Source organism: Brettanomyces bruxellensis, chromosome 7, assembly GCF_011074885.1.
Source record: "Brettanomyces bruxellensis chromosome 7, complete sequence".
Classification (NCBI taxonomy): Eukaryota; Fungi; Ascomycota; class Pichiomycetes; order Pichiales; family Pichiaceae; genus Brettanomyces; species Brettanomyces bruxellensis.
This window is the reverse complement of record NC_054688.1, coordinates 199,334-226,509: the sequence shown is the minus strand read 5'-3', so window position 1 is coordinate 226,509 and position 27,176 is coordinate 199,334. Positions and strand designations below refer to the sequence as shown.

The 27,176-nt window shown below is 44.1% G+C and overlaps 10 protein-coding genes across 10 annotated transcripts; 4 read left to right on the top strand and 6 right to left on the bottom strand.

The window, feature by feature from the left end:
* Positions 1–181: 181 nt before the first annotated feature.
* On the bottom strand, positions 182–3,313 carry BRETT_004620 (uncharacterized protein; the record flags this gene model as incomplete). The annotated part of the gene is made up of 2 exons (XM_041283114.1): positions 182–3,049; positions 3,278–3,313. 2 exons carry the CDS (start codon positions 3,311–3,313, stop codon positions 182–184), a joined length of 2,904 nt encoding a protein of 967 aa, XP_041136466.1.
* Positions 3,314–3,833: 520 nt separating this feature from the next.
* Positions 3,834–7,709, bottom strand: BRETT_004619 (uncharacterized protein; the record flags this gene model as incomplete). Its single annotated transcript, XM_041283113.1, has 1 exon — positions 3,834–7,709. The coding sequence occupies one exon, from the start codon at positions 7,707–7,709 to the stop codon at positions 3,834–3,836; it is 3,876 nt and encodes a 1,291-aa protein (XP_041136465.1).
* A 526-nt stretch (positions 7,710–8,235) lies between these two features.
* BRETT_004618 (uncharacterized protein) lies at positions 8,236–9,126 on the bottom strand (the record flags this gene model as incomplete). Its single annotated transcript, XM_041283112.1, has 1 exon — positions 8,236–9,126. One exon carries the CDS (start codon positions 9,124–9,126, stop codon positions 8,236–8,238), a length of 891 nt encoding a protein of 296 aa, XP_041136464.1.
* Positions 9,127–9,842: 716 nt separating this feature from the next.
* BRETT_004617 (uncharacterized protein) lies at positions 9,843–10,811 on the bottom strand (the record flags this gene model as incomplete). The annotated part of the gene is made up of 1 exon (XM_041283111.1): positions 9,843–10,811. One exon carries the CDS (start codon positions 10,809–10,811, stop codon positions 9,843–9,845), a length of 969 nt encoding a protein of 322 aa, XP_041136463.1.
* A 979-nt stretch (positions 10,812–11,790) lies between these two features.
* On the bottom strand, positions 11,791–13,076 carry BRETT_004616 (uncharacterized protein; the record flags this gene model as incomplete). Its single annotated transcript, XM_041283110.1, has 2 exons — positions 11,791–12,793; positions 12,817–13,076. The coding sequence occupies 2 exons, from the start codon at positions 13,074–13,076 to the stop codon at positions 11,791–11,793; spliced, it is 1,263 nt and encodes a 420-aa protein (XP_041136462.1).
* Positions 13,077–13,468: 392 nt separating this feature from the next.
* Positions 13,469–14,677, bottom strand: GPI8 (glycosylphosphatidylinositol anchor biosynthesis; the record flags this gene model as incomplete). The annotated part of the gene is made up of 1 exon (XM_041283109.1): positions 13,469–14,677. One exon carries the CDS (start codon positions 14,675–14,677, stop codon positions 13,469–13,471), a length of 1,209 nt encoding a protein of 402 aa, XP_041136461.1.
* Positions 14,678–15,079: 402 nt separating this feature from the next.
* On the top strand, positions 15,080–17,212 carry BRETT_004614 (uncharacterized protein; the record flags this gene model as incomplete). The annotated part of the gene is made up of 1 exon (XM_041283108.1): positions 15,080–17,212. The coding sequence occupies one exon, from the start codon at positions 15,080–15,082 to the stop codon at positions 17,210–17,212; it is 2,133 nt and encodes a 710-aa protein (XP_041136460.1).
* A 2,225-nt stretch (positions 17,213–19,437) lies between these two features.
* MEP2 (ammonium transporter) lies at positions 19,438–20,859 on the top strand (the record flags this gene model as incomplete). The annotated part of the gene is made up of 1 exon (XM_041283107.1): positions 19,438–20,859. The coding sequence occupies one exon, from the start codon at positions 19,438–19,440 to the stop codon at positions 20,857–20,859; it is 1,422 nt and encodes a 473-aa protein (XP_041136459.1).
* Positions 20,860–21,440: 581 nt separating this feature from the next.
* Positions 21,441–25,001, top strand: BRETT_004612 (uncharacterized protein; the record flags this gene model as incomplete). The annotated part of the gene is made up of 1 exon (XM_041283106.1): positions 21,441–25,001. One exon carries the CDS (start codon positions 21,441–21,443, stop codon positions 24,999–25,001), a length of 3,561 nt encoding a protein of 1,186 aa, XP_041136458.1.
* Positions 25,002–25,660: 659 nt separating this feature from the next.
* BRETT_004611 (uncharacterized protein) lies at positions 25,661–27,160 on the top strand (the record flags this gene model as incomplete). Its single annotated transcript, XM_041283105.1, has 1 exon — positions 25,661–27,160. One exon carries the CDS (start codon positions 25,661–25,663, stop codon positions 27,158–27,160), a length of 1,500 nt encoding a protein of 499 aa, XP_041136457.1.
* Positions 27,161–27,176: the final 16 nt, after the last annotated feature.

The following is a 27,176-nucleotide window of genomic DNA, read 5'->3' as shown; positions in this document are numbered from 1 at the left end:
AGAAGGAGTAATAGAAACCATATAGATCATTTAAGGTGCAATGCAGGAAATTACTTACAGTTGGTTTAAAGTGAGATATAGAACGTCCTATGGATGGTTTAGAACACACAATACGAATAAGAATACAAATTGATACGTAGATCTGATTAAACGACATGTAGAGATGCTATAAAAGCGAAATTCAGACCTTGGCAACAAGAGCATTGTTGCTGTTGTGAGCAATGGCAGCAACCTTGTCACCAAGAGAAAGAGCAAGACCCTGGCCCTTGGACCTGATGCGCACGTGACCAACGATGTGGCCATCGGAAGACCTCTCGATGCACAAATTGGCAAGGGCATTTTCACCAAAGGTGGAGCGTGAAAAGAGATTGGCAGATAAGAACTGGCAGTCCTGGCCAATGACGGCACCGGGAGTCAAGTTGTTCATATTGGTGCCTGCAATCAAGGCATCCAGGTAATCCTTGAGAGAGGTCCACCTGGAGTTCACGGTGATCTTGTTTTCCCACTCGAACTCGTTCCACATCCTTCTAAATTCGGCCTCAGAGCACGAGGCCGGCCTGATGTAGTCGAGAATGTCGACGTGGACATCAGAGAGAATGACTATGGTGGATTGGTTGGAGTGGTGTCCATCGTACACGATGTTTCCAAAGATGACACCTGTGTCTGCAGACGTGACCTTTATGGTAGTCTGAACTCTGTGAAAGCCGTGCGGTCCCACATTGGCAGTTGCCGGCTTGTCGACGACCTTTAGGTCTCCAAGAGTGGCAAATTCAACCGTCATGTTACGGAGAGTATCGGTGGTCTGGTTGACAACCAAGATATCGAGTGTGACATCGAACTGGTGGACCTGAACGTAAGCCTCGGCGTAAACCGGGTCCGAGAACCCAGTCAACTGGACGATCTTCTTCAATCTGGACGTCAAATCCTCTTTTTTCGCGGTTCCCGTCGATATCTTGTGCAATTCCTGCTCCGTGACATCCACCGCCTCCTTCTTTTCTGTTGCCAACTGCCGGAACACTATGCTGTCGTCGGGTTGCTCTACCGGGCTCTCAGAAGCCAAATCCCCGGCAATGCTGCTCAATACACCCGTCTCCTTCAACTCGTCTTCAAAAGCACTTTTCGTCTCCTCCAAAAATGCACCCTCGGCCTCTTTCTCGGCATCTCCCGAGCTCCAACCAGACAAAACCCGTAGACACGTCATTATCCGGTCGATCGAGTCCTCATCGATCTTGTGCTTGGCACCTGAGTCGCTGCTTTGGCCAACTCTGACAATCGACACCATGGCAAGCATTGCCTCGGCTTTGAGAGCATTCAAGAGACTCTGGCTCTTGCTGATTTCCGCCAACCTCAACACCAACTTCACGAAAGTCGACGCGAGTACCGCCCCGAGGTAAAAGTCGCCGCTCAAAATAAGTGACCGGAGAGGAGTCTTCAACAAGTCTGCGATCTTCGAGCTTTGTGACGCCGACGCGTCGGCCGGGCTTGCATACGCTGTTTCCGTCGCGTAGGTGCCGTCGGCAAGCACTTTTGGTTTGCTGGAGGCTGCCGAATTGTGCTCAAGATGGTCTTTTTGATCTGTTTGGCTTTTCTCATCTTTTTCATCTTTCTCCTCCTCCTCCTCCTTCACCTCCTCTATCGGAATCTTGCCCAAACTCGTGCGGAGCTCCCGCCAGGCCGCATGTATGTTCTTTTCATCCAAGCAGTACTCGCCCAAGATCCAGAGACAGCCCCGGTACACTTTTCCGCTCTTGACGGTCTTGAGTGCAACCAAGAGACGGGAGATAATGCCTGCACGGAGGTCCGGATACTTGTCGATGACCTGCTTCACAAAAGTAATGACCTCGTTGGCTGCAACCGTGTTGAGCTGGCCCATAAATCCAAGAAGCATGTCTACAACTGATGCTGCAACCTCGTGGAAGTCGATGGCACACCTGCGGATCGCCACAATGAGCATCTGCCGATACTCAGTAGCCTTATCCTCGGCTGAACCCGAGCCAACAGCCTTCTCGAGCTCCTTGCGAAGCAACTTCACCACATCGTCCACATTTTTGCTCGAAACAAGGTGCATCGTGATGTCGATGGCCTTCTTGCGGACTGCGAGCGACGGAGCAGACAGAACACGGAGGATGTCGAGCACCATGGTGTTGAGAATGCCGTCGCTGTGCTCGGCAAGCTCGCCCAACCTCTCCAAGCCAATAAGCTTGACGTTGTTGTCTGGCTCCTTGATTGCCATATCAACAAACTTCGAGGCTGCACTCTGGACGTACACGGTGGAATTTGATAGCAGTGGCAACGTTGTGGCCGCCTCATAAACCACAACTGAGGTTTGCGACTCCAAGAGGTCCGAAACAACCTCCAAGTACCGTTGTTTCAACTCCGGGTCGGCCACCAACACATCTTTGCGAACAAACTGGATAAACGCCAACTGGAGCATCGCGTCCACACTCGTAATGGCCTGGTTCTCCATGTACCGAAGGCACATACCGCGGTCCAAGTGCGAAAGGCACACAAAAGCGTTCCGGCGGCATGTTGCATCTGATTCAACGGCCAAGAAATCGGAAAGCAGCTCAGCAACGTCCGGAACTAAGTCGTGCGATGCCTTGTAGATCGAGTAGATGGCAAACACAGCGTTTTTCCGCACGTACGCGTGCCGGTGCTCCAAACATTGCCGGCAGGAGGGAACCAAGGGCTCAAGAAGCTCTGGTTCTTTCAACTTGTTGAGAAACCGAAGCGTGTTTCCCCGCACGTACTCATTGGGGTGCTGCAAGTCGTGCTGGATCGCATTGCACACAAGAATCATCTCGTGGCGCAGCTTGCCCTGCTCATCGTACTTGGGACAGATCTCCCAGTACAAGTAAAGCAGCTTTTTCAACTGCTTGTTTTTTGAAGGCATCACGTAACGGATGATCGTCATGAGCAATTCCGGCATCGGGTCCCCGTTGAGAACTGTTGTGAGGATCTGCCTCATGGCTGCTATCTTTGTCTCATCGTCACCTTTTTCTAGATATCCTCTGTACTCGGAGGATGATGGCTTGTCTGCCGAGTTTGGCTGTAAGTGGTGAATACCGTGTTAGTAGATGAAATGGAGGGATGTTGAAGAAGTGCTGATCGTGGATTGGAGTGGAAGAAACTTCAGAAATGCGCAAACTTCTCCTTAGAAGGTGGATTGGTGGATTGGTGGATTGCTGTAACCAAACCAAAATGTCGACCCCACCTCACTCCACGTAGATCGTTTCGCAATATCCCATCAGCCTCAACCAAACAAGCAGTAACTTACCTCATAAACAAGCGTATAAGCTGGAGACTCCAACATTGTTTGCTTGCTATGTGTGATTGAATCGATATAGATCGGCTAAGCCTGATGTCCTGAGCTATGACAGCAATCCGGGGGCTATTGTAAGTGCCTGTGGTTTCACGAATCATTTACAAAAATGAGAATGAAGAAAAACACAAGCCGTTAAGAAAGAAAAAAATAAAAAAAATTGGGGACGCCCATAAATACACGTAAGCAAAAGAGTCGATGGACGCGTCGATGAGGTACTCTCTGATCAAACATTTATCTAAGCTACATTGCGATGTCTGGAAATAGTGCAAATCTGGAACTATGACAATATCCGGAACTTTGGCAATGTCTGGAAATAGTGCAATGTGTGCAACTATTGCAATATCTGGAAATACTGCAATCATCTCATCCCAATGTCCCCAAATATTTTCTTTATAGCATACCCCTCTACCTAGATTTTCTCTACCTATCTTTTCTCTATCGCATACCCCCCTACCTACATAATACTACCCGCCTATCCGTGCATTCTCTATTACCTGTACATAAAACACTAATTCTCATCGTTCTCGTCCGGGTTCGCCACAAACAACTTGAGTGCTCTTCCATTCATAGAGAGCCCCCTGGCAGACCGAACACTCGAAAAACGATCAAGACTTGACTCTCTGCGACTCAACTGGGCCGGGTCTGCGGTCAAACGCCTCAACTGGTTTGTAACTTCAATAATTTCGGCGTCGGGGTCGGTTGGCACTTTGGTCTTGGACAAATCATGGCTGAGCTTCGAGTCCGGAAGCTCGCTTTCGTCTATTTCCGAAGCCAACATCCGGGTCTTCGGCCTCAAGGTTCCATGCTTCAAGGAACTTTGGATTGATGCAATGGTGGCCTGGTGTGAAGGTGTTCTCCGGTGCCTCGATCTGATTGGCCGGATCGCCACAGGAAGCACCTTGTACGATGGTTGCTGCCTCGTGTAGCTCACTAGGCCAATCCCACGCAGTCTTTCCACATAGAGCGACTTTTGGCCTTTTCCCTCCGGTGGCTGCTTGTCACTCTCGATTTTTTTGCCAAAAGCCAACTGCTGCTTTCTCTGGGGAGCAGGCTGTGCAGCCTGCTGTGCGTTTGCGGTGGTTCCAGAGCCGTTTGCATACATTATACGCTCCTTGGTGTGTGCATTATCGAAAAGCCCCGGGTTCGCAGTCGATATGGAAATCGATCTTCTGCCTCTTCCCTCGTTTGGGATGTCTAACGGAGGCCTTTTCCTGCTAGATGAGGCTGCTGAGTGTGCCAAAGGCTCAACTACCGGCTGCTCCCGCCTATCATACGTCTTTGGAATGCTGCTGATGTCACCCGAACCACCAGAATAATCCACATTATGCTCTGCAGAGGCTGCTTGAGGGTGAGAAGTACGAACGCTGCTTGTGGCAGCATCTGCATCGCACGTGCTTGTTCTCTCACTGCTGGTTTTTGCCCCATCTTTGCTGCTCACACTCGTCTCACCACTAGAAAAAGAGCCCCTGGATGAGGCCTCAGTGGGCAACGGAATGCCACTTGAAGGAACAATGTCTGCAGGCTCATCTTGGCTACCGCTGGAGGCCGTGCTTCCTTCCGACGGATTCACAATCACCATTTTTCTCGGCTGATCTGCATGCTGGACATTCAGAGGGTGGTGATGGTAGGGTGACTTCGCCACAAACGAGAGCTCATCATCTGAGTCCGACCCGTTATCGTTGCTGGTATCAGCGTTGTTTCTTTGATTAACGCTGATGTTATCACCAACATTGGTGTTATCCCTAACATTGGTGTTTTCATGACTGCTGCTCTCAACGCTGCTTTTTCCATCATTCCCTCTCTCATCCTCACTCCCCTCATCGCCAATTTTCTTCCCATTGGCAATCCCATTACCTGCATTCTCACCTTCACTGTATGACCCGCCAAATCCAGAAGAATACGCAATTACTGACCGAGGAGGAGACAGAATAAGTTGCTCATCGTTTGCATCTCCAGGATTCGCAACCTGAAACGTCCGAGAACGCTCCTCTATCGGTGTCGGAAGTATCAAATTGCGTGCCGACGATATTACCGATGCGGAAGAGTTCGTTCCCGGTGTGCCGGAGCGCGATCCGGTGTATGGGTGTTCTGCCGCCGGGACCGATGACTTCGAGTCCACCCCCAGACCCACAGAAACCAACTTCACCTGCGAGTCTTCGACAATATTTCTCGGAACGTCCACCTGGAGCTTTTTCCACGCCACAGGACTCGTTCTCTCACTTTCTGGCTTCATTATTGTCTGCTGTGTGTTGTCAGCTGACGAAGAAACGGAGTGAAAAGAGTCCTCATCATTCAATTTGACTCTCCTACCGCTAACTATGGACATGCTAGGCCTTGAAAAGATAGCCTGGCCTTTTTCCAACGGAGTTTTCATCAGTGCCTCCTCTGCATCCGTGAACTGATCCTCATCTGTCACATCCGACGTGATTGGCGAGATTGCACGTGACCCAGGGGTTATTTCTGCGGCTTGTTCTTCTTCAGCTTCAGATTCGGCCTCTGGAATCTTCTGCTGCTTCCCCTCGACCGAAATAGGACTACTACTGATTATTTTCGACACTTGCGAATCCCCAACTCCCAAATCAGATGCTCTAGTCCCAACAGATGATCCCAGAACCTCTTCAGGGAGTTCATTCTGCAAATCTGCAATCATCCGGTGGCTCATGCTCAATCTTTTGAGAGATGTGTCTCCATTTTCGACTGGCGACCCCTCCTCGCTCTCACTTTCTGAATACACGTATTCAGTCGCAAGTCTTGAGACGATCGGCGTTTCCATTTGGGCCCCATTATCTCCAGGAACAGGTGTTTTTTCTGTGCTTGCAGTTCTTGTTTCTGCACTTTCCCTGCCATCACTCAAGTCCAAACTGGCAGATTCGAAATTCAGCTCTGGCTTTTTGACATTCTGAGATTCCAGCTTGCTCTGCTCGAAGTTGTTATCGGGCTTATAGTTGTTATCAGGTTGCTCATAGCTTTCTATTTTCTCGTAATCACCACTTTTCTCACGACTCCCACGGTCTCCTATTTCACCATAACTGCCCATATTTTGATGGCTACCACTTTTCTCAACACTGTCATCTGCAATATCTTTACCAAACGCCTCCTCAAAATCGTCTGTGAGGTTTCTGTCCAAAGAAGACATTCCATCCACACTGCCTAGGAAGTCAGTAATACTACTGGATGTCATGCTTTGAGTATCATCCTTGGTTGGCTCGGTAAGAATATCCTTGTTATTCAGGTCCCCGTTTCTCGACTCATTATCTTTTTGAGTCTCGCTGAAATCTGCTTTATCGTTTAAGCCAGATCCATACTCTTTTGAGGTACCATCCGACTGCTTCACTTCATGTACAGCCTCATTTTTGCCTATAACTTCCCCCGGATTACCCTCACTCCCTTCCTGTGAATCGTTCTTTTCCTGTAACCCTTCTAGAGAACCTTCTTTAGACAACAGTTTCATTTCAGGCACAACTAAGCCACTACCACGTTCTTTCTCATCTGTTTCATCCAGCAAAGCAGTCTTCTCACCTTCGGCAACATGGGTTGCCTTTGAATTCTCATCATTTATAATTTCCGCTTTCTCCTTTTCTACCGTTTGCCCACTCTTAACGTCATGTTCGATCCCATTTCCTTCATTTCCACTTTCAACAATTTCGTGCCTCCCACTTTCAAGCCTGGCATTCGCCACATTTCGCCCAGATTTACCGGAAACGACACTATTTGACCCTGGGGGTGGCTTTCTTCGAGATTCGAGATTCCGGCTTCTTGTTCCTCTTCTCTCGAGCATTTTGCACCCAGCCTCGGCCGGTATCTCGTCTGGCATACCAGCATGAGCCTTCATAGGATCCAAAGTGCGCATCGAAATGTCACTTTGAATACTTTCATTGTGAAAATGTGAATACCTTGGACGCTCGGAAATACCATTAATAGTAGAATCAGCCACACTAAACGACCGGTACCGCGCACTTTCAGGGCTTCCACTACCTCTGGAGTTGATGAGCCGCACCGCCTTCATGTTCTGGATCTCCTGGCTCTCCAATTTCCTTCTTGCAAACTCTCTTGCTGATAACGGATCGCTTGTATTCGCTTTTTCGTTGTGTATTACCCGGAGACCATGCGATGCAGAGGGCGAATTGCTTGTGTGTACATTCCGCTCGGCCGGAATCACCATCTTGAGGTCCCTATGCGAGTCAGTATGAAGAACGTAGAATCTATCGTCTTTGCCTCTACCGTGGCTGTGCAACTTGTGGCTGTGGTGTGAATGATGATGCGAGTGGTGTTGGTCACTATTATGCTCAACGGAGCCCACAAGATGGGAGGCTGTGCGTTTCAAAGAGAACAACCCGTACCAGGAATGCCGCCTGGCAGCTTTTGAGGAATCTGTTGATGGCATTTTGCGATTTTGTCTGGAATGTAGATGCAAAAAAAATGGATTGTGTAAAAAAAAAAAACGTCACTGCTATATTTGGAATGAGTATATCGGCCCTGGTAGATCAAGTAAATACAGAATGTGGAATGCAATGGATGATCAGTATGTAGTACCAGGAAGTATTTGCACTTTGTGCCGAGAAGGAAAAGTTTGCAGAGAAAATAAATGGGCCTCCAAGCTGTAGAGGATACGTATACATATATATATGTATGTATGTATGTATGTGCATGCACAGGTCAATAATCAGAAATTTACACCGTCGTGCTTTCCACGAATAGATCTTTGCTAGGCGATTAGTGCCGCTCCCTTTTGCTTTTTTTTTTAATTTTTTTTTTCTGTGCGGGGACCAGAATGATAAAAATAGAAGATGGAGAACAAAAAAGCGAGACGCGTAGACGAACTACATCCCTACATCCATATACAGCGAGTTCTAATGAATGCATGCATTTACGTACACATGTCTACTTATTCCAGTTTTCGTGAGATTCCCTCATTGCCATAGTCTCATAACAAACTCGAATGCTGTTAGAGCAGCGGCGTTGGCCGGGAAACTCCGGAGAATGCATGGGAGGAAACCCTTGCCGAAACCTCGAATTCCTCCTTTTTCGTTATAGACATACTTGACAACATCGGAGTACCTCTTGAAACGAGGATTTTTCACATCATCGATCATGACAATGTTCTTAACGACATCCGAAGGATAGGCAGCAATCCAAAACATGGTGGCAGAAAGTCCTCCAGACCAGAAGTTAATGGAGGCAGTACTCAGGTTTGTATGATTCTGGAACCATCTGGTGAAAATGTCATATGTTCCCCACCAAACAACAAAATTCGTTCTGAAGATCATTGTAGGGATCAAGCCCTTGTAAAGCGTACGGAGTCCGTCGTACCTGACGAGGCGGACTAAACAGTCTATTGGTCCTTTGAAGATCTTTGTCTTGGCATCGTACTGCACCTGCAACCGGGCCTTGAGTTGCTCAATCGGGGCAGCCACAAACGAAACAGTCAAACCCGCGCCCAATCCGGCAAGGCAGTGGCCTAAAAGGGGCAGTCTTTCATCCTTCTGGAAGAAGTTCTCTTTTAGGAACCGTCGATAAACATGCAACGAACCCAACATGACCGAATCCATGAAGACCCAGCCAACAAGAGGGGGTGTGAACCCTTTGTACAAACCGTACACACCCTCATTTTTCAAAGTTTTCAACGTGCAATCCAAGGGCCCCTTAAATCGACCTTCCGAAGTTTGCATACGAACTTTGACAGAGTCGAATGGATGCCCCACAGTATTTTTCATCACACCAGAAAACACTCCTGCTATGAATCCAGCATAGCGCGGAACCGGCTTTTTGTCCACTACCACTTGTTCTTGCTTTTCCGACATATTGTTTGTAGGTAAAGCTGATACTTACAGTATATATATTGGTGTATATATATAGATAGAATACCACTGAATGAGTATGAAAGGCCTAGATATGCACTTCTAGATATATGGCCCCAACAGTAAACACACGGTCAAATTACCGTAACGAAACTAAAATATAAATGAGGTTCTGCACTAATATCTCAGGCTGTATCTTCTAAGATCTCATATCTGTCACTTTACGAGTGAAAAATATTTCAGTGACTAATGATGCGTCGATTGTACTTCCCGATTGGGCGCCGGTAACGGCGAGAAAAAATGAGTGAAAAATTTAAGGTTTGGAAGGAGAAGAGAAAATTCCGGGGTTATACAAACAGTACGCAACAAAATGCATGTCGTGGATGCACCAGGTTGATATCAGTTGGTCGACATAACTTGAAGAAATATCAAACGGGCAACTGATGGGAAGGGATTACAACAGTCAGATATTTTAAAAACAATCCTACTGTTGAGAATAATGAACTTATGTCCTGGAAAAGTGCTTTAGGGCAACACTCTTCCCCGCCAAGGATTTTGCCCGAAGGTGAAATATTCAACAAAATGTACATTGAACAACACATTTCAAAATAATCTCGGGATGCAATCGTTACGGCAACTTTTACAGCTACATTAGGAAAGGAAAATGTTCGCTCGAACCAATTTATTCTATAGTATTAACAGAAGTATGAATGAATGTTTTACAAGATTGTATCTCCCAAGGCACATCTGGATATAGAAAGACCAGTGTTAACTGTATCTAGAGTGTGCGTTTTCGTTGGGCCTAGAGCAGGATTAACTTCAACGATATCCAAGCCGGCAAGAAGATGCGAAGCTGCAAGTTCTTCCATTATGAAAAGACCCTCTCTCAAAGAAAGTCCACCTCTGACAGGAGTACCAGTTGCAGCGACATACTGTGGATCAATACCATCAACATCGTAACTCACATGGATAGGAGCCTTTCCGGATGGGTTGATGGCCTTGATTGCCTTTTGGACAACAGTGTTAATTCCGTACTTGTCCACGTGATACATGGAGAAAGCAGTAATGCCCAAATCGCGAAGAATCTTTCTCTCTCCCTTGTCGACGTCTCTTAGACCGATGTATGCAATTTGCTTAGGGTTGATGAAGTGACCAAGCTGTTTGATCCAGTCAAAATCAGCAGGCCAGTGCTCCTGATCAAGTCCCATGGCGAAGGCAACAGGACATCCGTGAAGATTTCCCGATTCGGTTGTGGTTGGGGTGTTGATGTCGGCGTGTGCATCAACCCAAATGATACCTCCATCAGGGTATTTTTTCACAAACGCCAACAACGTTGCCATACCAATGGCATGGTCCCCACCAACGGTTAGAGGAAAAGTGTTGTTTTCACGGGCTCTAACAGAGGCCTCATACACTTTTTTGGCTCCTTCACTCACCATGTGTGGTCTTTTACAGTTTCCATACACATCGGAGGCATCGGCACGCATAGCTCTCCAGTCATCTCCCTTAAGAGGGTCCTCAATCTCGTATCTCCATCCCTGCTCCTTTATATCATCAAGAAGTCCGTTTTCAATAAGCTTTTCTGGTGCTTGTTCAACTCCAAGCTTACCCTGACCTCCATTAAAAGGAGCTTTGATCACGGTGACCTTTTTTTCTGGAAAGAATGCGTATTCTGATTCGGCGGTCATGTTTTAAAATTCGTTAGCGACGGTAATATGCAGCGTAAATGTGGAAAAAAATTGGATCTTATTATAAGCTTATTGTGCCTGACTTTAAACAACAATAGGAAGAAGCACACAAAGAAACTATAATACCTGAAATAATTTGTAAGAAATGATAAAACAAAAGGTGATTAAGTTGAGAAAAAATAAAATTCGGCAAGGTAATCTAGTCCGGTATTTATAGATGGTCTAAGAGCAAAATGGATTTGGGGAACAATATAAAGGCTACTCCCCTAAGTACAACTGACCGCATAGTCCTGCTTTTAGGGATCATCCAAGCGATCTAAAATCATCTCTGCTCATCGCTTATCATGGCAAACGTCCAGGTTTCCGATAAGCCCACTTTCATCCTCTAACGGCAGCCGCGAACGAAAACCGTATCCTTTAGCGGAAGTGGTCTATCGACGCGTCGTTAGACTTGAAAAGTTATTCCCCTCTTCGCCTATAGCCGCGCTGCTAATGGCCACATCTTGTCCATAAACGGCAGCTTCCTTAACGGTTCATGCTCAGGAACAGCTTATCGGACCTATAGAATGAGATGTTTTTGCAAACAATTGGGTTTCGAGAAAGATCTGTGGGATGCCTTCTTTCCTAAAATAAATACAAAGGTATGCGGTCGCCTTTCTTTTTCCTTTTTCCGGCAGGAAGGATTTCATTAACTCCGGTGAAAATTTTATTCTTGGGTTTCACTCAATTTTATTCATATACCGTTCCTTACTTCAGAAGTATGCTTATAGGTCCATTCATTCCTTCATTCAACTTCATTTTATTTACTTCATTTATTTTACCTTATTTATTTTACTTTATTCATCTTACCTTATTTATTTTACCTTGTTCATCTTACTTTATTTATTCTAGCCTATTTATTACACTATTTATTTATTCTTCTTTTTTTATTTGATATATTTCACTTTATTTATCGACTTTATTCGGTCCTTTCCCTTGCCTAAAATTCAAGCTCCGTTTTCTCCGCCTCCCTTTCCCGTTTCTCCTTTGTCTCATCCTTAACAAGTTGATTCACATACCTATTGAAAAAGTCTATTGGTCCTTTGAGTGAAGTCTTGGCCCAATCAGTTTCGTCCTCATTAAATATTTGCGAGAGGTTTGGGGCATCTGTAAACGGATTGAACTCCTTTTCCGTCGGATCAAACGGCACACAGACATTTCCAGTTCCCGGATGTATGCAGAAAGGAGATTTCAACAAGTGAATCATCTGCCTGGACACCTCTACATCCAATCTTGGATACATGGTCTTAAAAATCATCTCACGCTTCCAATCCTGCAAGTTGAACGACTTGACTTTCATCTCATCGTAGAGTCGATCGACGTCTCTCCATTTGGTGGCACTAGAGCTGCTTGGATCCTCTTTCCAATGCTTTAAGAGTGCTGAACTCAACCGATAATCTGGAATGTTTCTTGCCAGCTCCTTATATCGATCCTCAAATCTCCATGGATCCTGTTCTCGGATCACCACATCCACAAAGTTGTCTCGTAATATGTTGAATGACCTTTCCAAATGCGGATGGTACGGCTTCCTGAGTGAGATACCAGCCTTATTCTTTGACTTCACGTTTAGAACATCCAAATACTCAACTATGGCCCTCCTTCTAGACTCGTCTAAAACTCTAACACGGTAGTCACTAATCCAGCAATGGACACCTCTTCTTCCAGAAAACACCCAGATCAACTTTTTGAAGCCGAAGTCTTCCCTGAGTGCCGAATCAACAATTTTAATCGCCAGAGTTATAAATTTCCAGCATTTGGGGCATATCTTGGTTCCAGAACAGCATGTACGGATGTCATCGTAATCGGTAAGATCGATATCGAGCACAAATTCCTTCATCTGTGGCTTCATTATACTCTTGCTCACGGTTTTATGAAGCTTTGGTGCCACTGGATAAACTGCACCTACCTCAAATCTCACCGGTTTAGCTTTCACGACAGTATCTCTAAACTCTTTCGCGTTTCAAACGAGTTGTATCTCTGATATGCTCCTGACTTGTACTCAAACGCAAACTCACGCTTTGTGAAATCATCTTGGGGTGCCTGCGAGTGGTTGAGCCACAGAAATATCGACTTGTATGGCATGAAATACTCGTAGTAGTTTGAAAAATCCGCACTCGATGGTTTGTAAGGCTTTGCAGTGGTTTGGGCCCCGCATTTCACTTCCTGCTTAACTTTTTTATTGACATTTTCACTTGCCGAACTGCTTCCTGAATCCGACTCCACCATGACTTAAAAAATCGTGTGTATAATGTTGTTGGATTGTGCTTGCACAAATATCGAATGAAAACCAATCAATACGGTCGGAGTAGTAATTGCTTAAATTTACAAATATTTATGCTTTCGCGTCCAAAAATTTCACCTCCGAACACCGACGCGTTTGAGGACTAAAAAAAAAAAGTAAGAAACTACGATCTAGGAACAGACTTCAAAATTCTAGCATATGCATCTCGAAAGGTTTGAGATTCAGCATAATTCATTATAACTCAGCATAAAGTATGGCATAAAATTTGAAATATCAATTAGAATAAACACCTCGAAGCGATGTCAAAACTGCGTTTATTATCATAAAATACCGAACATGCCAGGTATCATTGTAATCAGAATACAAGAAAAGTGCTTTATAGATATTTTGTCGTATACACGGCAAACAAAACGGTCGATGCAAGAACCGCAAAAACTTTGAGACCGTGTTCGAAAGATTGATCATCTTTATTAAATCTGATGATATTTGCATCAGCATCAATATTCTCGGCGCCCGACGAAGCGTTAATTCCACTTCTCTCTAAATTGAGATTCGAGAGTGGAGAAATTTTCTCATCTGCTTCCTTAACTTGTCCCTCTTTCGACTGTTCGGCATCTGCAGAAGGAGAATCTTGATTTCCTATGTAAAGAAGGTCCCTCTCCACATCGTCAACAACGGTTTTTTGAACATTGCCAAAGAAATCGGTGATGAGAACATCAGAAAGATCACGATCAAACAAATCTGTGCGAACACCTGCATTAGAATGTATTTTTTCAAGAGTGTACGAATCAACCAAGTCCTGCATTGTGAGCGGTGAGTTTCTGGTGATGTTTTCAAGGAATTCCAAATTGTAGTATGTGAATCTGTCGATAACGGCAACACCAATCTCAGTATCAGAATGATGAGAATATGAACTTTCATGAAGTTCTGACGATCCAATTGCCATGATATTTGGAGAGTATATCTTGCTGAACATTGTGTTTGCCTGACATGTGTCAATCATGAAAAGAATCTCGTTGTATCTTCTCTTTTCGTGCATTTGCTCAAAAGCATCCGCAAGATCTTGCGATGCAATCTCTTCAGCATCTTGAAACTTCAAGAAATCAGCTCCCCCGTGCCCAGTCATGTATATAAAGATGTTAGAATTCTCATCCGTGAGCAATCTCTTCGATTTAGGATGCTCTTTAGGCCACCTATCAGTTAAAAGTCTCACAAAGTTTTCAACCGTCACTTCGTAACCTCGATAATCAACCTTCACATTATCACCGTATAGTTCAATCTGTCTGTCCTTGTTGTTGAACACCTCTCCAGGAAATGCATTCCTTGGGTTACATGCTATGTCATCCGAAAGCATCAAGATAATTTGTGAATCCGGAATTCCAAGTCTTTTCACCGTTCGGTACATACTTAACGTATTGGCCATGTGCCTGTAGTTGAACCAAAAGCGCGATGTCGACACAAGCACAGCCCAGTTATTTGTATGGTGATGATGTGGCTTGGCCTCTGTTGTATTTAGCTCTGAGGCCAGAGATGTGAATGGCAGGAATGCCGCTGCTAAAATAAACGTTATATACCGTAAAATCATGCTTGAAGTAACCTATTTCCGTTTAGTTTGGAAACACCTTTTTTTTTTCAGAAAAAAGTCTGAAGAGGTGCTTACAGCAGTAGATGTATGCAGTGAAAAAGGAATAAAAAAACAGCTTCTTTTATGCTATATTTGCAGCATTGACATGACAATTAGTAAGCATCTCTGTTTACGGTGCGTTGTTCAGTTAAGCGCCATATACGAAGCAAGACAAAAAAAAAAAATGCCATCTTAACAGCCGTACACCATTTATGTGAAAGAACATGTGACAGATCTGTTTACCCTAAAATATTTACTCGATATTTATCATCTCTTGTACATTCGAGAAGATGGCAACATAGGCTTATAATTTAGCAGCCACATTTTCCCGATACAGGTTTTCTCATCAACTAGGCAATAGTGATGTTCTCTGCAGGACGGATTTGGGCTCGACCCCAGGGCTGGCTGTGCAAAAGTGCAATTCGCAGTTTCTGGCTTTCTTCGGCAAGATATGCCACCAGGGCGCTTAGACCATATCAGGCGGAATGCATTAAACAGTGTGTGAATACATTAAAAGAGGGAAAAAAGCGGAGACTAGCGGTTAGTATTGCCACGGGAGGTGGCAAAACTTTTGTTTTCACAAAGCTGATTCCGAGATTGGTCGAATTACCACTTCCAGATCCAAGCAATGGTGAAAAACGTGGAAACGGTGTTCTCATATTAGTTCACAGAAAAGAATTGGCAGATCAGGCAATGCGATCTATACGGAGCTGTAAAGAGCTTGAGGGATGCGATGTATTTCTTGAGATGGCAAAGGCAAATGTGACACGAGAGATGCTTGAGGCAGAAGGTGACAAGTTGTTTGTTGTGATTGCCAGTGTACCAACATTAGCGAGATCCAAAGAGAGACTAATGAAGTTTCCAAAGAATACATTTCGGGGAATCATCGTAGACGAGTGCCATCATGCTGTTAGTGACTCGTATCTACAGATCTTTAGGTGGTTCAACTGCCTCAAGGAGAAAAATTGCTCGTTTAAGGAAAGTCCGTTTTTATTAGGATTCTCGGCAACCTTAAAAAGACACGATAAGAAGCCTCTTCGGCAAGTTTTCGACGAGATTGTATATGAGAAATCAATGGTCTCGCTTGTGGATGAGGGCTACTTGGTCGATTGTGATTGGAAGATGGTCGAAGCTGGTTTTCGACTCTCCGCCGTCGAAATGGGAGGAGACGGAGATTATAAGCTTGATTCGTTGGCAAAACACGTCAACACCAGCGAGACAAACGTGTTGGCGCTTAAAACTTACAAGTATTTCAGGCAGAAACGCAACATCAAGTCGACACTCGTTTTTTGCTGTGATGTTGAACATATGCAGGCTCTCGCAAAGCTTTTTGCATTGAATGGAATCAAAGCTGAATACGTTACGGGATCTACGACTTTGTCTGATAGAGCACAGACCATTGAGAAGTTCAAAAATAGACAGATCGAGGTTCTTATTAACTGCGGTGTTTTCACTGAAGGTACCGATATACCAAATATCGACTCAATTCTTCTTCTTCGGCCTACAAAATCCCAGCCGTTGCTTACACAAATGGTTGGAAGGGGTTTACGGCTGTCTCAAGGCAAAACAAAATGCCTTGTGGTGGATTTTGTGGATAGTGAAGAGACAGGAATAAGCATAGATAACACTTTAGGAGGAGTAACGGTTAAAAACCCAATTGGGAGCTTGTTTGGAGGTGGGATACATGGAAATGGCTCCAAGGATATTCCTCTCAACAAACAACCAGATTATGTAGAGTTTAAGAGCTTTGAAGGTTTCAAGGAGCTTCTACAATCATGGAAAGCAGACAGGGTAAACTCATCTAAACAGATCGAGAGGCAGGTGTATGGAACAATAATGAGGAGTCGTGATCCATGGCTCCAGATCAGAAAGGATACTTGGGCCATGAGAATAAGCTCTAGTCATTATTATAAGATCGATATAGATCGTAAAAAGCAGATTGCCAAGTTGATCTATGTGAGCATGGTGCCAAAAAAGATACCAACAGGGGGTAGATTCCCCAGATATGTACGGATACCATTGAGTAAGAATATCGCACAGTCAGACAGCATTGCTGAGCTTTTGAAGAAGTTTTCTGAGGATATTGAGAGTGACTCTCTCAAAAAAGAGGCATACGAGTCTGCGAATGCAAGGAGGTTCATTTTTGGCAGAAGTAAGATTACATCCAAGCAGCATGACTTCCTTCTAAATGCAATAAAGGAAATAATAAACCCATCGAGGCAGTGTCACGTGGATGTCGGCAAGTTTTGCCAAGTAGTAGACCGAGAATTGGACAAGCTGTCAAAATTTGAGGCCTCTAATCTCATTTCTGGATATACGATTTCCAGGAAGAAAACGCTTGAAATATGGGTGAGTAAGAAAATCTTGAACACGAAGAAGAAGAGATTGGATTTAATGGAGGCACCACCACCTCCTCCTCCTGAAGATAGTTGGATAGAGCCAGAATGTGATAAAATAGGTTTGGCAGGCTTTAATAGACAATCACGGAAATATTGAAAAAAAAGGTAGCAAGTAATTTCGACAGTTACCGAGGACACCCGGAACATGAAGCATGCTTTTCTATAGAATGAGTGAACAGGAGTGGAGTGATAAATATCCGATAAGCAGTAACAAGCAACATTAAACATTAAGGAGATAGGATAAATAATTAATTTATTAAACAATTGAAAGGTATGTAATTTTAGGTCAAGGTAGGAAGCGGAAATGAAATGAATAGCCATGTTTATGGCTTATAATATGACAATACTATGACTATTTTCTACCGTTAGTATAATAAAAATAAAAAGCATGAAAAGTAATTATTGGTCCGTAATGAGGGAGCAAATATGAAAGCCAAGTATGGATTCGGGCTAAGAAGGGTTTTTCGGAGATGCGTTTCCTATTCTGAACAAGCTGAAGTCAGAAGAACTCTCAGTAAGTTGAATAATTGGAGAAGAATGTGAATTACCGAAGGAGAAAGAGGAAGGCCAATGAACAATGCACAAATGCGCAAAGCAAATCCAACTTAATTGGCGCTTCCTATATTATTGCTGTTTTTGTGATTTAACAACAATAGAATGAGCCTGGTAAACAACAACAAAAAAAAATTAATGCCGTAGTAAAAATTTATACTAGCCTTGTTTATTTATTTACGTACTCATTCAACTCTCAGATGATGTTGTTTAGCACTGAACAAAGAGTCGATCTTTTAAATGATAAGATGTAAAGGTTTTCAAAGAGGCTGAAAGAATGAAAATACGGATCCCGGTAATGTACAGGAAAAAATATCAGGGTACTAAGTAGATGCTAAAGCTCGGCTGAATTAATTCAAATATAAGTGGAGGGATAGATAAATAAATTGATCGGTGGATTGGCTGATAGATAAGTCGAGATAGTTCAGGTCGTTTAGAGATAGATATTGGCCAAAATAGCGGTCAATTATTATTGATCCGGTGATATATTGCCGGATACAGGCCAAGATAAACGAGGCTGAAACCGAAGAGCAATGAAAATTGAGATTAGCGGATCAAAAAAAAAAAAAAGTCAGGGTGATGATAGCTGGAAAACCGATCGTGCACGACATGATGGAAAACTGAAAAATAAAGGGATAGTAAAAAAAAATAATAAGAAAGTGAAAATTATCACCGGGACAGGTTGAGCAGTCATTAAGGTATAACATGAAGCAAAGCAAGAGGGATTTGGCCATAAAAGAAGCCATTGAAACAGTCATCGGCGTTATTTTAAGATTACGAACCCTTTCAGTGTGAAATCAACGTTCGGCCATCGAGAAAGATGTGTATGAATAATGAATAATAGCCAAAAGAATAAAAAATGAGATGAGTAAAACGTTTCAGTGCGATGTGAGTTGAGTTCTCACTACCTCATCGGTAAAAGGGTGTTAAGGAGTCAATGCCGCTAGATGTGAGAATACAGAATAAAGCCGTGGCTTCGAAGGTAGATAAAATGAAGAGAAATAGGCAAAGAGAATGGAAATGAAAGGAAGACGTAACAGATGCAGTTAGTGCACATTATCGAGAAGAGAATAAAACAACTTGTTGAAAGAGAAGTTTGTAGATACCAGAAGTAAGGACAATAGTCAGAAAGGGAAGCAAACAATAAAAAAAAGGTACAACCGTAGATTTGTAACTAATCGAGCATGACATGAATCAGCAGGAAACCGATGAAATTTGTTGGCTGTTGATAACAGAAAGATTCGCGATTCTGGAAATCGCACAACAATGGTACCGGATTCGGCAGGCCCTACTTTAGGTGAGGGCTTTTATTGGCTGGAGAACCGGCAGATAGACATGTTTGTTGCCGTTGCTATTGTGAGTAAAAGTTTTTCGGCCACCCCCAGTATCCGGCAAGAAACATCTGAACCCTGATAGATATTCGGCGTTTTATTGTTATTGTTGTTCACTTTTTTGATTATTACCAATTTTTTTTTTGGGACCATCTGATGCATCTAAAAAAAAAAATAAGTTGGTGCAGAACAAAGCTGGGAAGATTTTCCTTGAGATAAGAAGCATTCCGAATTATTTTTAACTTTCATGTATGTGCTTGTTGTTGTTGTACGGAGTACGCCAGGTATATAATGGCGGGGAGATCCAGGTTAAAGTTTTTGGCAGGTGGCACCCTTGGCCTTCGGGTGTTCTTGTCTCATCTCCTTTTTTATTCTTTCTCCTCCTCGACTCTCAATCTTCGCTTATAGCTTTCGCCATATTGACAAATAACACTCCAATATGGTCAAAAACATGAACGACCAGACGGCCATGGTGTGGCTTGCCACATCAGGAGCCTTAGTCTGGATCATGATCCCAGGTATCGGATTGTTGTACTCGGGACTTTCAAGAAAGAAACATGCCTTATCTTTACTTTGGGCCTCTATGATGGCCATTTGTGTGGTGACCTTCCAGTGGTTTTTCTGGGGTTACTCGCTTACCTTCGGTACTGCGCACCACGGCTTTATCGGGGACCTCACGTACTTTTCCTTAAAGGACATTCTTGATGACACTTTTGACGATGCAATGCCACAGGTGGTCTACTGCTTCTTCCAGTGTATGTTTGCCATGATCACGGGAGCCATCATGCTTGGTGGTGCCTGTGAGAGAGCCAGACTTGGCCCTATGATGGTGTTCTTGTTCCTCTGGACGACCATAGTCTACTGCCCATGTGCAATGTGGACTTGGAATGCCGATGGATGGCTTGCAACATTGGGAACTTACGATTTCGCAGGTGGTGGTCCAGTCCACCAGTCTTCCGGATTCGGAGCCTTGGCCTACGCCTTTGTTTGCGGTAAGAGAAGAGACCCAGTCGCCAGAAAGGGCCTTCCCAAGTACAAGCCTCACTCTGTGACTTCTGTTGTTCTTGGAACCGTTTTCCTTTGGTTTGGATGGTTTGGTTTCAACGGTGGCTCTTCAGGAAATGCTTCTCTTAGAGGATTTTACGCCTGCTTGAACACCAACTTGGCTGCCTCGTGTGGTGGTCTCGCATGGATGATTCTTGACTACTTCCGTTGTGGCCACAAATGGACCACTGTGGGACTTTGTTCGGGTGCAGTTGCTGGATTGGTCGGTATCACACCTGCTGCCGGTTTCGTTCCGATCTACTTTGCCGTGCCAATCGGTGTTTTGACCGCCATTGCCGCCAACTATGCCGTGGATTTGAAGAATATGCTTGAAATCGATGATGGTATGGATGCCTGGGCTTTGCACGGTGTTGGTGGATTCGTTGGATCTGCCTTAACTGGTCTTTTTGCCGCTGACTACATTGTGGCAACAGACTTGGATGCTGCTCCAGCTGCCGGTGGTTGGTTGAACCACCACTGGGTGCAGTTGGGATACCAGTTGGCCGCCAATGTGTCGATCGACGCATGGTCGTTTGTCGTGACATCGATTTTGTTGCTTCTCATGAACCAGATTCCATTCCTTAAGATCCGGTTGAGTGAAGAAGAGGAGGACCTTGGTACTGATGCCGCCCAGATCGGTGAGTTCACTTACGAGGACTCCAACATGTACATTCCGGAGCCTATCAGATCCGTTGCATCCAGAACTCATCTTCCTCGTTTCATGAAGAAGAATGCTGGGGATGCAAATGTTGTTCCTCTTCCAAAGAACGACGAATCTACCGAGGAGAAGTCTACTGGCAAGTCCAGCAGTAGCTGAGCTAATATTTCTTCCTTGATTCTTTGTTTATGTTCAATGATAACTAATAATTCTGGATACTGATGCGTGTACTCTGCTGAGTTGTAGCTCATGACTTTTTGCGTTTATCTTTATTCTGCCAAACTATTTTCTGAACACACAATATATACCTAATATAATCGTTTATAATTCTGATATGTGCTGGTCGTGCCTGTATTGTCTTCATAAATCCTTGACTCTGAATAGTGCGATGTGCTTTCTACTTTTATTACCATCCGATATCTCTAGCTGAAATACCCGTGCTTTGTCTTTTGTCATAATCTTTATCATAATCTTTATCAGAATCTTCATCATACACTTCATTACAATCTGTCACAATATCACAATCTGTACCTACCCTTTATCTTCATCTTCCACAAACAATCCTCACCTTAAAACCACCTGCTGATAAGATAAGCAAGATCCGGCAAAAAATCACGAGAAAAATATACGCGAGAAAAAGTGTACACTAATTAATTCTCGGCTTTCTCTTTTCTAACTCTGTTCAATCACCATCCAATATACCATTAGAACTATAAGAAATAGCAAAGAAGTGCCTGAAAATGCAGAATCATGATGCAAACCAAAATGTTATCAACTTCTGCCTTTCAAAGGACCTCCATATTCCCTTCAGATTGAAACTGATTGGACTGAGTGGATTTACCAGGCAACTATTTGACATTATATACAAAACAACAACAGACGGGCTAGATGATGCCACTGCCAACGTGGTAAGGGCAAAAATCGAGAATACACTTGACGAAAGATGCTCCTTGATTGCTACAATTTCAATTGAATCAGGAATTGGCAAAGGCTTGACGTGTTCAGTGGTGTCTACGATAAAGTTCGATTCAAGCATTTATGTTGGCACAAACATAAGGAAAAGCGGAAGTAAGCACATGAAAACCAACAAGGAACAGAGCAGAAACGAGTGGATAAACTTGCCAATCGATTATTCAAAGCTCCCTCTGGATTCAAGGCTGCTAATAAAATTATATAGCAGTGAGCCGAGATCGGGAAAGAGACTCTTTATTGGATATGCAGCAATTGACTTATTTGATGTGAATGGTGGGTACACGCTTCAAACAGGCTATCAAAGTTTGAAGGTGACTATTATTGGGGGGTCAAACGTGAAAAGCGAAACAGATGGAATATCACCCAGAACCAAAAATCTATCATCTACACTTTCCAGATTAGAAGAGAAGCTTGGAGAAAGACGAAAAGGAAACCTTCCCAGTACGGATTGGCTGAACAATATGACATTTGAGGCGATTGAAAAGCTCAATTTAGAAGAAATTGAAAGAATCAAAGAATTCTCTGGCAACATATCGATGGCAGAATTACCCAGACAGGGTGCGTTATTTATAGATATCGAGTTGGTGAAGTTTGAGATGCCAATAGTGTTTTCAGATATCAAGTATGCACCTCTCCGTATACCGGCATTAGTATCCACTTCAGAGAAAGGGGAAATTACAAGCAATAATGGCAATAAGGTGAATAATTTGAAAGCTGGCACAAATGATTTTAACCGAATAACATATGACAACAGAGAGGAATTCAACAAGAATCCTTCTTTTTCGGTGTTTGATCCGGAGCAGTACAGGGTAAACATATCCGAGGACCCGATTGAGTACAAGTTTCGTAAACTGGAGAGAACACACCAGCTTTCCTCACTGGATAAGGACTTAAAGCCAACATTGAAAGTTAGAGCCAAACTCGATGCAATTCTAAAGAAGCAGTTCTTTGAGAAGTTGAGCCAGCAGGAGAAGAACCTGATTTGGAAGTTTAGGTTCTTTTTGCTCAATGGACTTGTGATAAACGGCAGCAACGAGCAATACAACAATTTCATCATCAACTTCATCAAGTGCATAGACTGGGATGGAGACTTTGAAGTGAAGGAGTTTCTCACTATCATCAGAGACTTGGATACCAGAAGTGGAGGGTCAAATCTTTTTATCCAAGAGCTTACAATTGTAGATTGTCTTGAGCTTTTGAGCAAAGTGTACAGGAACAAAATTGTGCGAGGAATGGCAATTAAACGGCTCCGAATGGCTTCAGACGAGGATCTTGAGCTCTTTATGGTTCAGCTTGTTCACTCTATCCAGAATGAGCAGGAAATCAGGATAAACGATTCTGATGGGGACGGAGGTGCATCAGAAAGCAAGTATGATGACTTTGTGGACGAGTTTGAGGCACAACTGCTACAAGGAGCAGCAAATGGTGGGTACCAATTGGTGGAGAAGGAGGCGGAAATCGCCGATGATCCGATTATCAGGTTGTTGTACTCACCAAGGCTCTTTGAATTGAGCAAAAAAGTGGCCAAGGTGCCCGGACTAACATCTCCGCTAAGCGATTTCATCATTGAACGAACACTCGGGAATTCATCCTTGGCAAATTACTTCTTTTGGAACTTGAAGGTGATGGTAGACGAAGAGAAAAGCACAAATTGTGACCGCCAAAGCAAGTATGTGGACACAAACGTGGTGGCAGTAGTTGAAGAAGGGGGTGCAGAGGAGGCGGATGGTGCAGAAAGGGGTGGGAAATACGGGCAAAGCAAAAGACAGGCAAGAAGTGATCATAGGAAAAGATACCGGAAGCGGTTTCATCACGTCCATTTGTACGAGAGAGTACTCTTTACGCTTATAATGCGGCTTGCAAACTCAGGGGAAGGAAGCCATCAACGGATTATGATGCTTAGAAGACAGGTTGAGCTCATCAGGCAGTTGAGAGGTATATCTTTGAAGATTAAGACGGTCTACAAGAAAGAGCCGACGCCGAAAAAAGTGGAAATACTCAAGCGGCTACTCAGGGAGAAGCACAAACGCTCTTTATTGGGGGGTAAAATGGAAGGAAAACGCACGAGATCACGATCTGCAACTGCAACTTCTGCTCTTGAATCAATGGGGTTGTCTATTAGCAATCGGCTCGGATCGAAAGCAGAAGGCAGAATTTCCAGTGATGAAGAATATCAGGCTGATCAGGATGCGGACTCAGAGGTGAGATTTGGCAGAGTTGAGAGTCGCAGATCGAGAAATGCTGAAGATAGGGGAAGTAATGAGTCCCGGAGTAGTAGTGTGGGCAGTAATTCGAGTCAGACAAGCACGTTAAATGGACTGCAATCACCAATTACAGCAGTGCATACACCCAGACGCAGAAATAGAGCATTTGGAATCGAGTATGAGTCACTACTCGCATTTCCGGCAATTCCGTTCCCGCTTGATCCGCGAGTTTCCGTTTTTGGATCGATCCCAGAGCACTGCAACGTCTTTAAGAGCAGCTTGAGCCCCCTTAAGGTGTCTTTTAAGGCGGATACTCCAAGTGCAGAGTATCCAGTCATGTACAAAATAGGCGATGATCTTCGTCAGGACCAGTTTGTGATCCAGATCATTGCATTGATGAATAAAATCCTCAAGAGTGAGAACTTGGACTTGAAGCTCTCTCCCTACCGTATTTTGGCAACAGGTCCCGTTGAAGGACTAATCCAATTTGTTCCCAACAGTTCGCTTTGGTCCATCTTGTCAAAATACAACAATTCGATTCTTGCCTTCTTGCAGAAGTACAATCCGGACCCAACCGCACCGCACAAAGTCAAGCCGGAGGTCATGGACACTTATGTAAGGTCGTGTGCCGGATACTGCGTTATTACATACATCCTTGGTGTGGGAGATCGCCATTTGGAGAATTTGCTTTTGACGAAAGACGGATATTTCTTCCATGCAGACTTCGGATACATTCTTGGAGAGGATCCAAAGCCATTCCCACCACTAATGAAGCTTCCAATTCAGGTAATCGAGGGTATGGGTGGGTTGAATGACGAAAACTACCAGAAGTTCTGCAATTACTGCTACATCACGTATCTTACGTTGCGTCGGAATGCGTCGATCGTCCTCAACTTATTCCAGTTGATGATCAACACGTCGGTTCCCGCCTTGCGGACGATCGACCCGGATAACGAGTCGGAGAAGATGGAGATCATCTGGAAGGTCCAGGAGAAGTTTATGCTTAATTTGGATGACGAAGGTGCAGTGAGGCACTTCCAGCGTCTCATAGATGATAGTGTGAATGCTGTTTATCCCGTTGTTATTGACAGATTACACAGTATGGCCCAATATTGGAGGTCTTGACGATGATCAAGTGATGCTTTTTTTTTGCTGTTTAATTAATTTTTTTTTTTTTTTGCGGCTGATATCGGAAACGCCACCAGCACATCGCTTTTTTGTTTCACAGCTGGCACTTAATTTTTTCGTTCCATTATCTTCCATGCATTTCGCTCTTATCGACTCGTATCTGTCGGCCTCGGATAAATATAGAATACAACATGTTGCGATGAGTAATCAATCAATCGAGTATTAACTTGCTGTTGTCAACTACTTTTTTTTCTCTTTTCTGTTTTGATCAATTTTACTTAACCCAAAATTTGAACATTGACATTAATTGTATACGTTAGTGCTCATAAATAGACCTGCTTGATACTATTGGTGTGAAATCAACGATTAGTCACGAGACCACGCAACAAAGCAGGAAAAGTTACAAAACGTCATAAGAAGGGTTGCGAAAAGTTACAAAAAGCCACAAGAAGGGTTGCGAAAAGTTACAAAAAGCCACAAGAAGGGTTGCGAAAAGTTACAGAAAGTCACAAGAAGGGTTGCGAAAAGTTACAGAAAGGTTCCAAACGTGAAGCTAAAGCCTGAAAGCAGCATAAACTAAATAGAAAGCCACATCATACATGATCACTGTGCCGACTAACTAAATAGAACCAAAGAACAAACCGAAATTACCAACAATGATCCAACTGCCGTCGCATCCTGAATCCTCATTGGATAGAAACAAACTGGGCCCAATTGTCAAGAAAATCATCGGGAAAACAAAAGGCCAGCATGCGTTAAGATTCGATCAGCAGAAAAAGATGCTGGTGGCAGCTTTTGACCAAGCACAGCCCGGAACGCTTTTTCTCGAAGCACCGATGATACTATTGCCGGATTTCGAGTTGCTTCGATTGATCAAACTTGGTAAATGCTGTGCATACTGTGGCTCGGTCATCAAGGGGGATAACGAGGGCCGATTGGCTGGAACAGACACCAAACCTGCAAATAGAAAAGCATCGAAAGAGCAGAAAATTGACAGATTCATCTCTGGATTGGACTGTGATCAATGCTCTCTAAGGTGGTGTAGTGATGTGTGCAAGAATGCGGACTGCATGCACAACATCCTGAACCACAGGCCAGAAAACAAGTCGTGCAGCCACCAGTTTGTTGGGGCCGACAAGAAGAAAAAGGACATTTTGCTGTTTGACAAGTGGCACAGCCTTTGGGCTTATGTTGACAAAGAGAGACTTGAGCTTTGCTATTATGGCATTGGCGCAATTTTGCGTATATACTACGATCAAAGGCTTGAGGCTGCATTTGAGAGTTTGAGATGTGTGTCGGAATGCACTGCAAAAAGCATGATTCAGTATTTATGCTCGTGCTCACCGACCTTGGACGAACAGAAGCTCCGGAAGTGCCACGTGATGCTGGTCACGTGCTTCAAGAAGATGGAGCTGAGCTTTGAGAAGTTTGTTCGCTACTTGACGATTTACAAGATGAACAATTTTAGCGGTTGCATCTATCTGTTGGCGTCAAGCCTCGAACATGTTAATGTGGCTGGGTCAGCGGTGGAAAACTGCCGAATTGAGTATTCAGAGGATGACGAAAATCGCGATTTGGTGGATTCTTTGTTGCTCAAGCCGATTTCTGAGCATTCCGTTGAACTTATCCAGGAAAGCCACATTGAGGACAAGTCGAAGAAAGTTGTTTTTTTCACGGTTGGTGGGTCAAAGGTTCACCGCAATATCCTCAGGGTGAGCAACATAGGCCTAATTAGGAAAGGCGAGCCATTGACAATTAGAGAAATGGACTATTCGGTACCCACAGTTGAGGAATATGCCATTTGTGCCGTTGATTCCGACGGAGAAGGTGAAATAGTCATGCCGAATAACTCCGGAAGCATGTCTTCCCACCGGCATCGATCGTTTTACCCGCGGCACTGCAGCAACTCGTTCACTTCGGCCCGGACAACGGCTTCATTTACCTCATCGGGAAGTTCGTTTGGGGAGGGAATCATAAAATACAACAGAGACCAGATCAGGGAAATGCTTCAGCACTTATCTTTAGAGGAGGAGCAGAGGGAGGGCGCCGAGAGAAGAGAATCGGAAGGCAGTGCAAACGTTCTGCTTGAAGTTCCATCAAGTTTTGGCCGGATCAGATCCAAGAGTGTGCATTTTTCGGATGGTGTGGTTAGATGAGGTGCAGGGATGCACT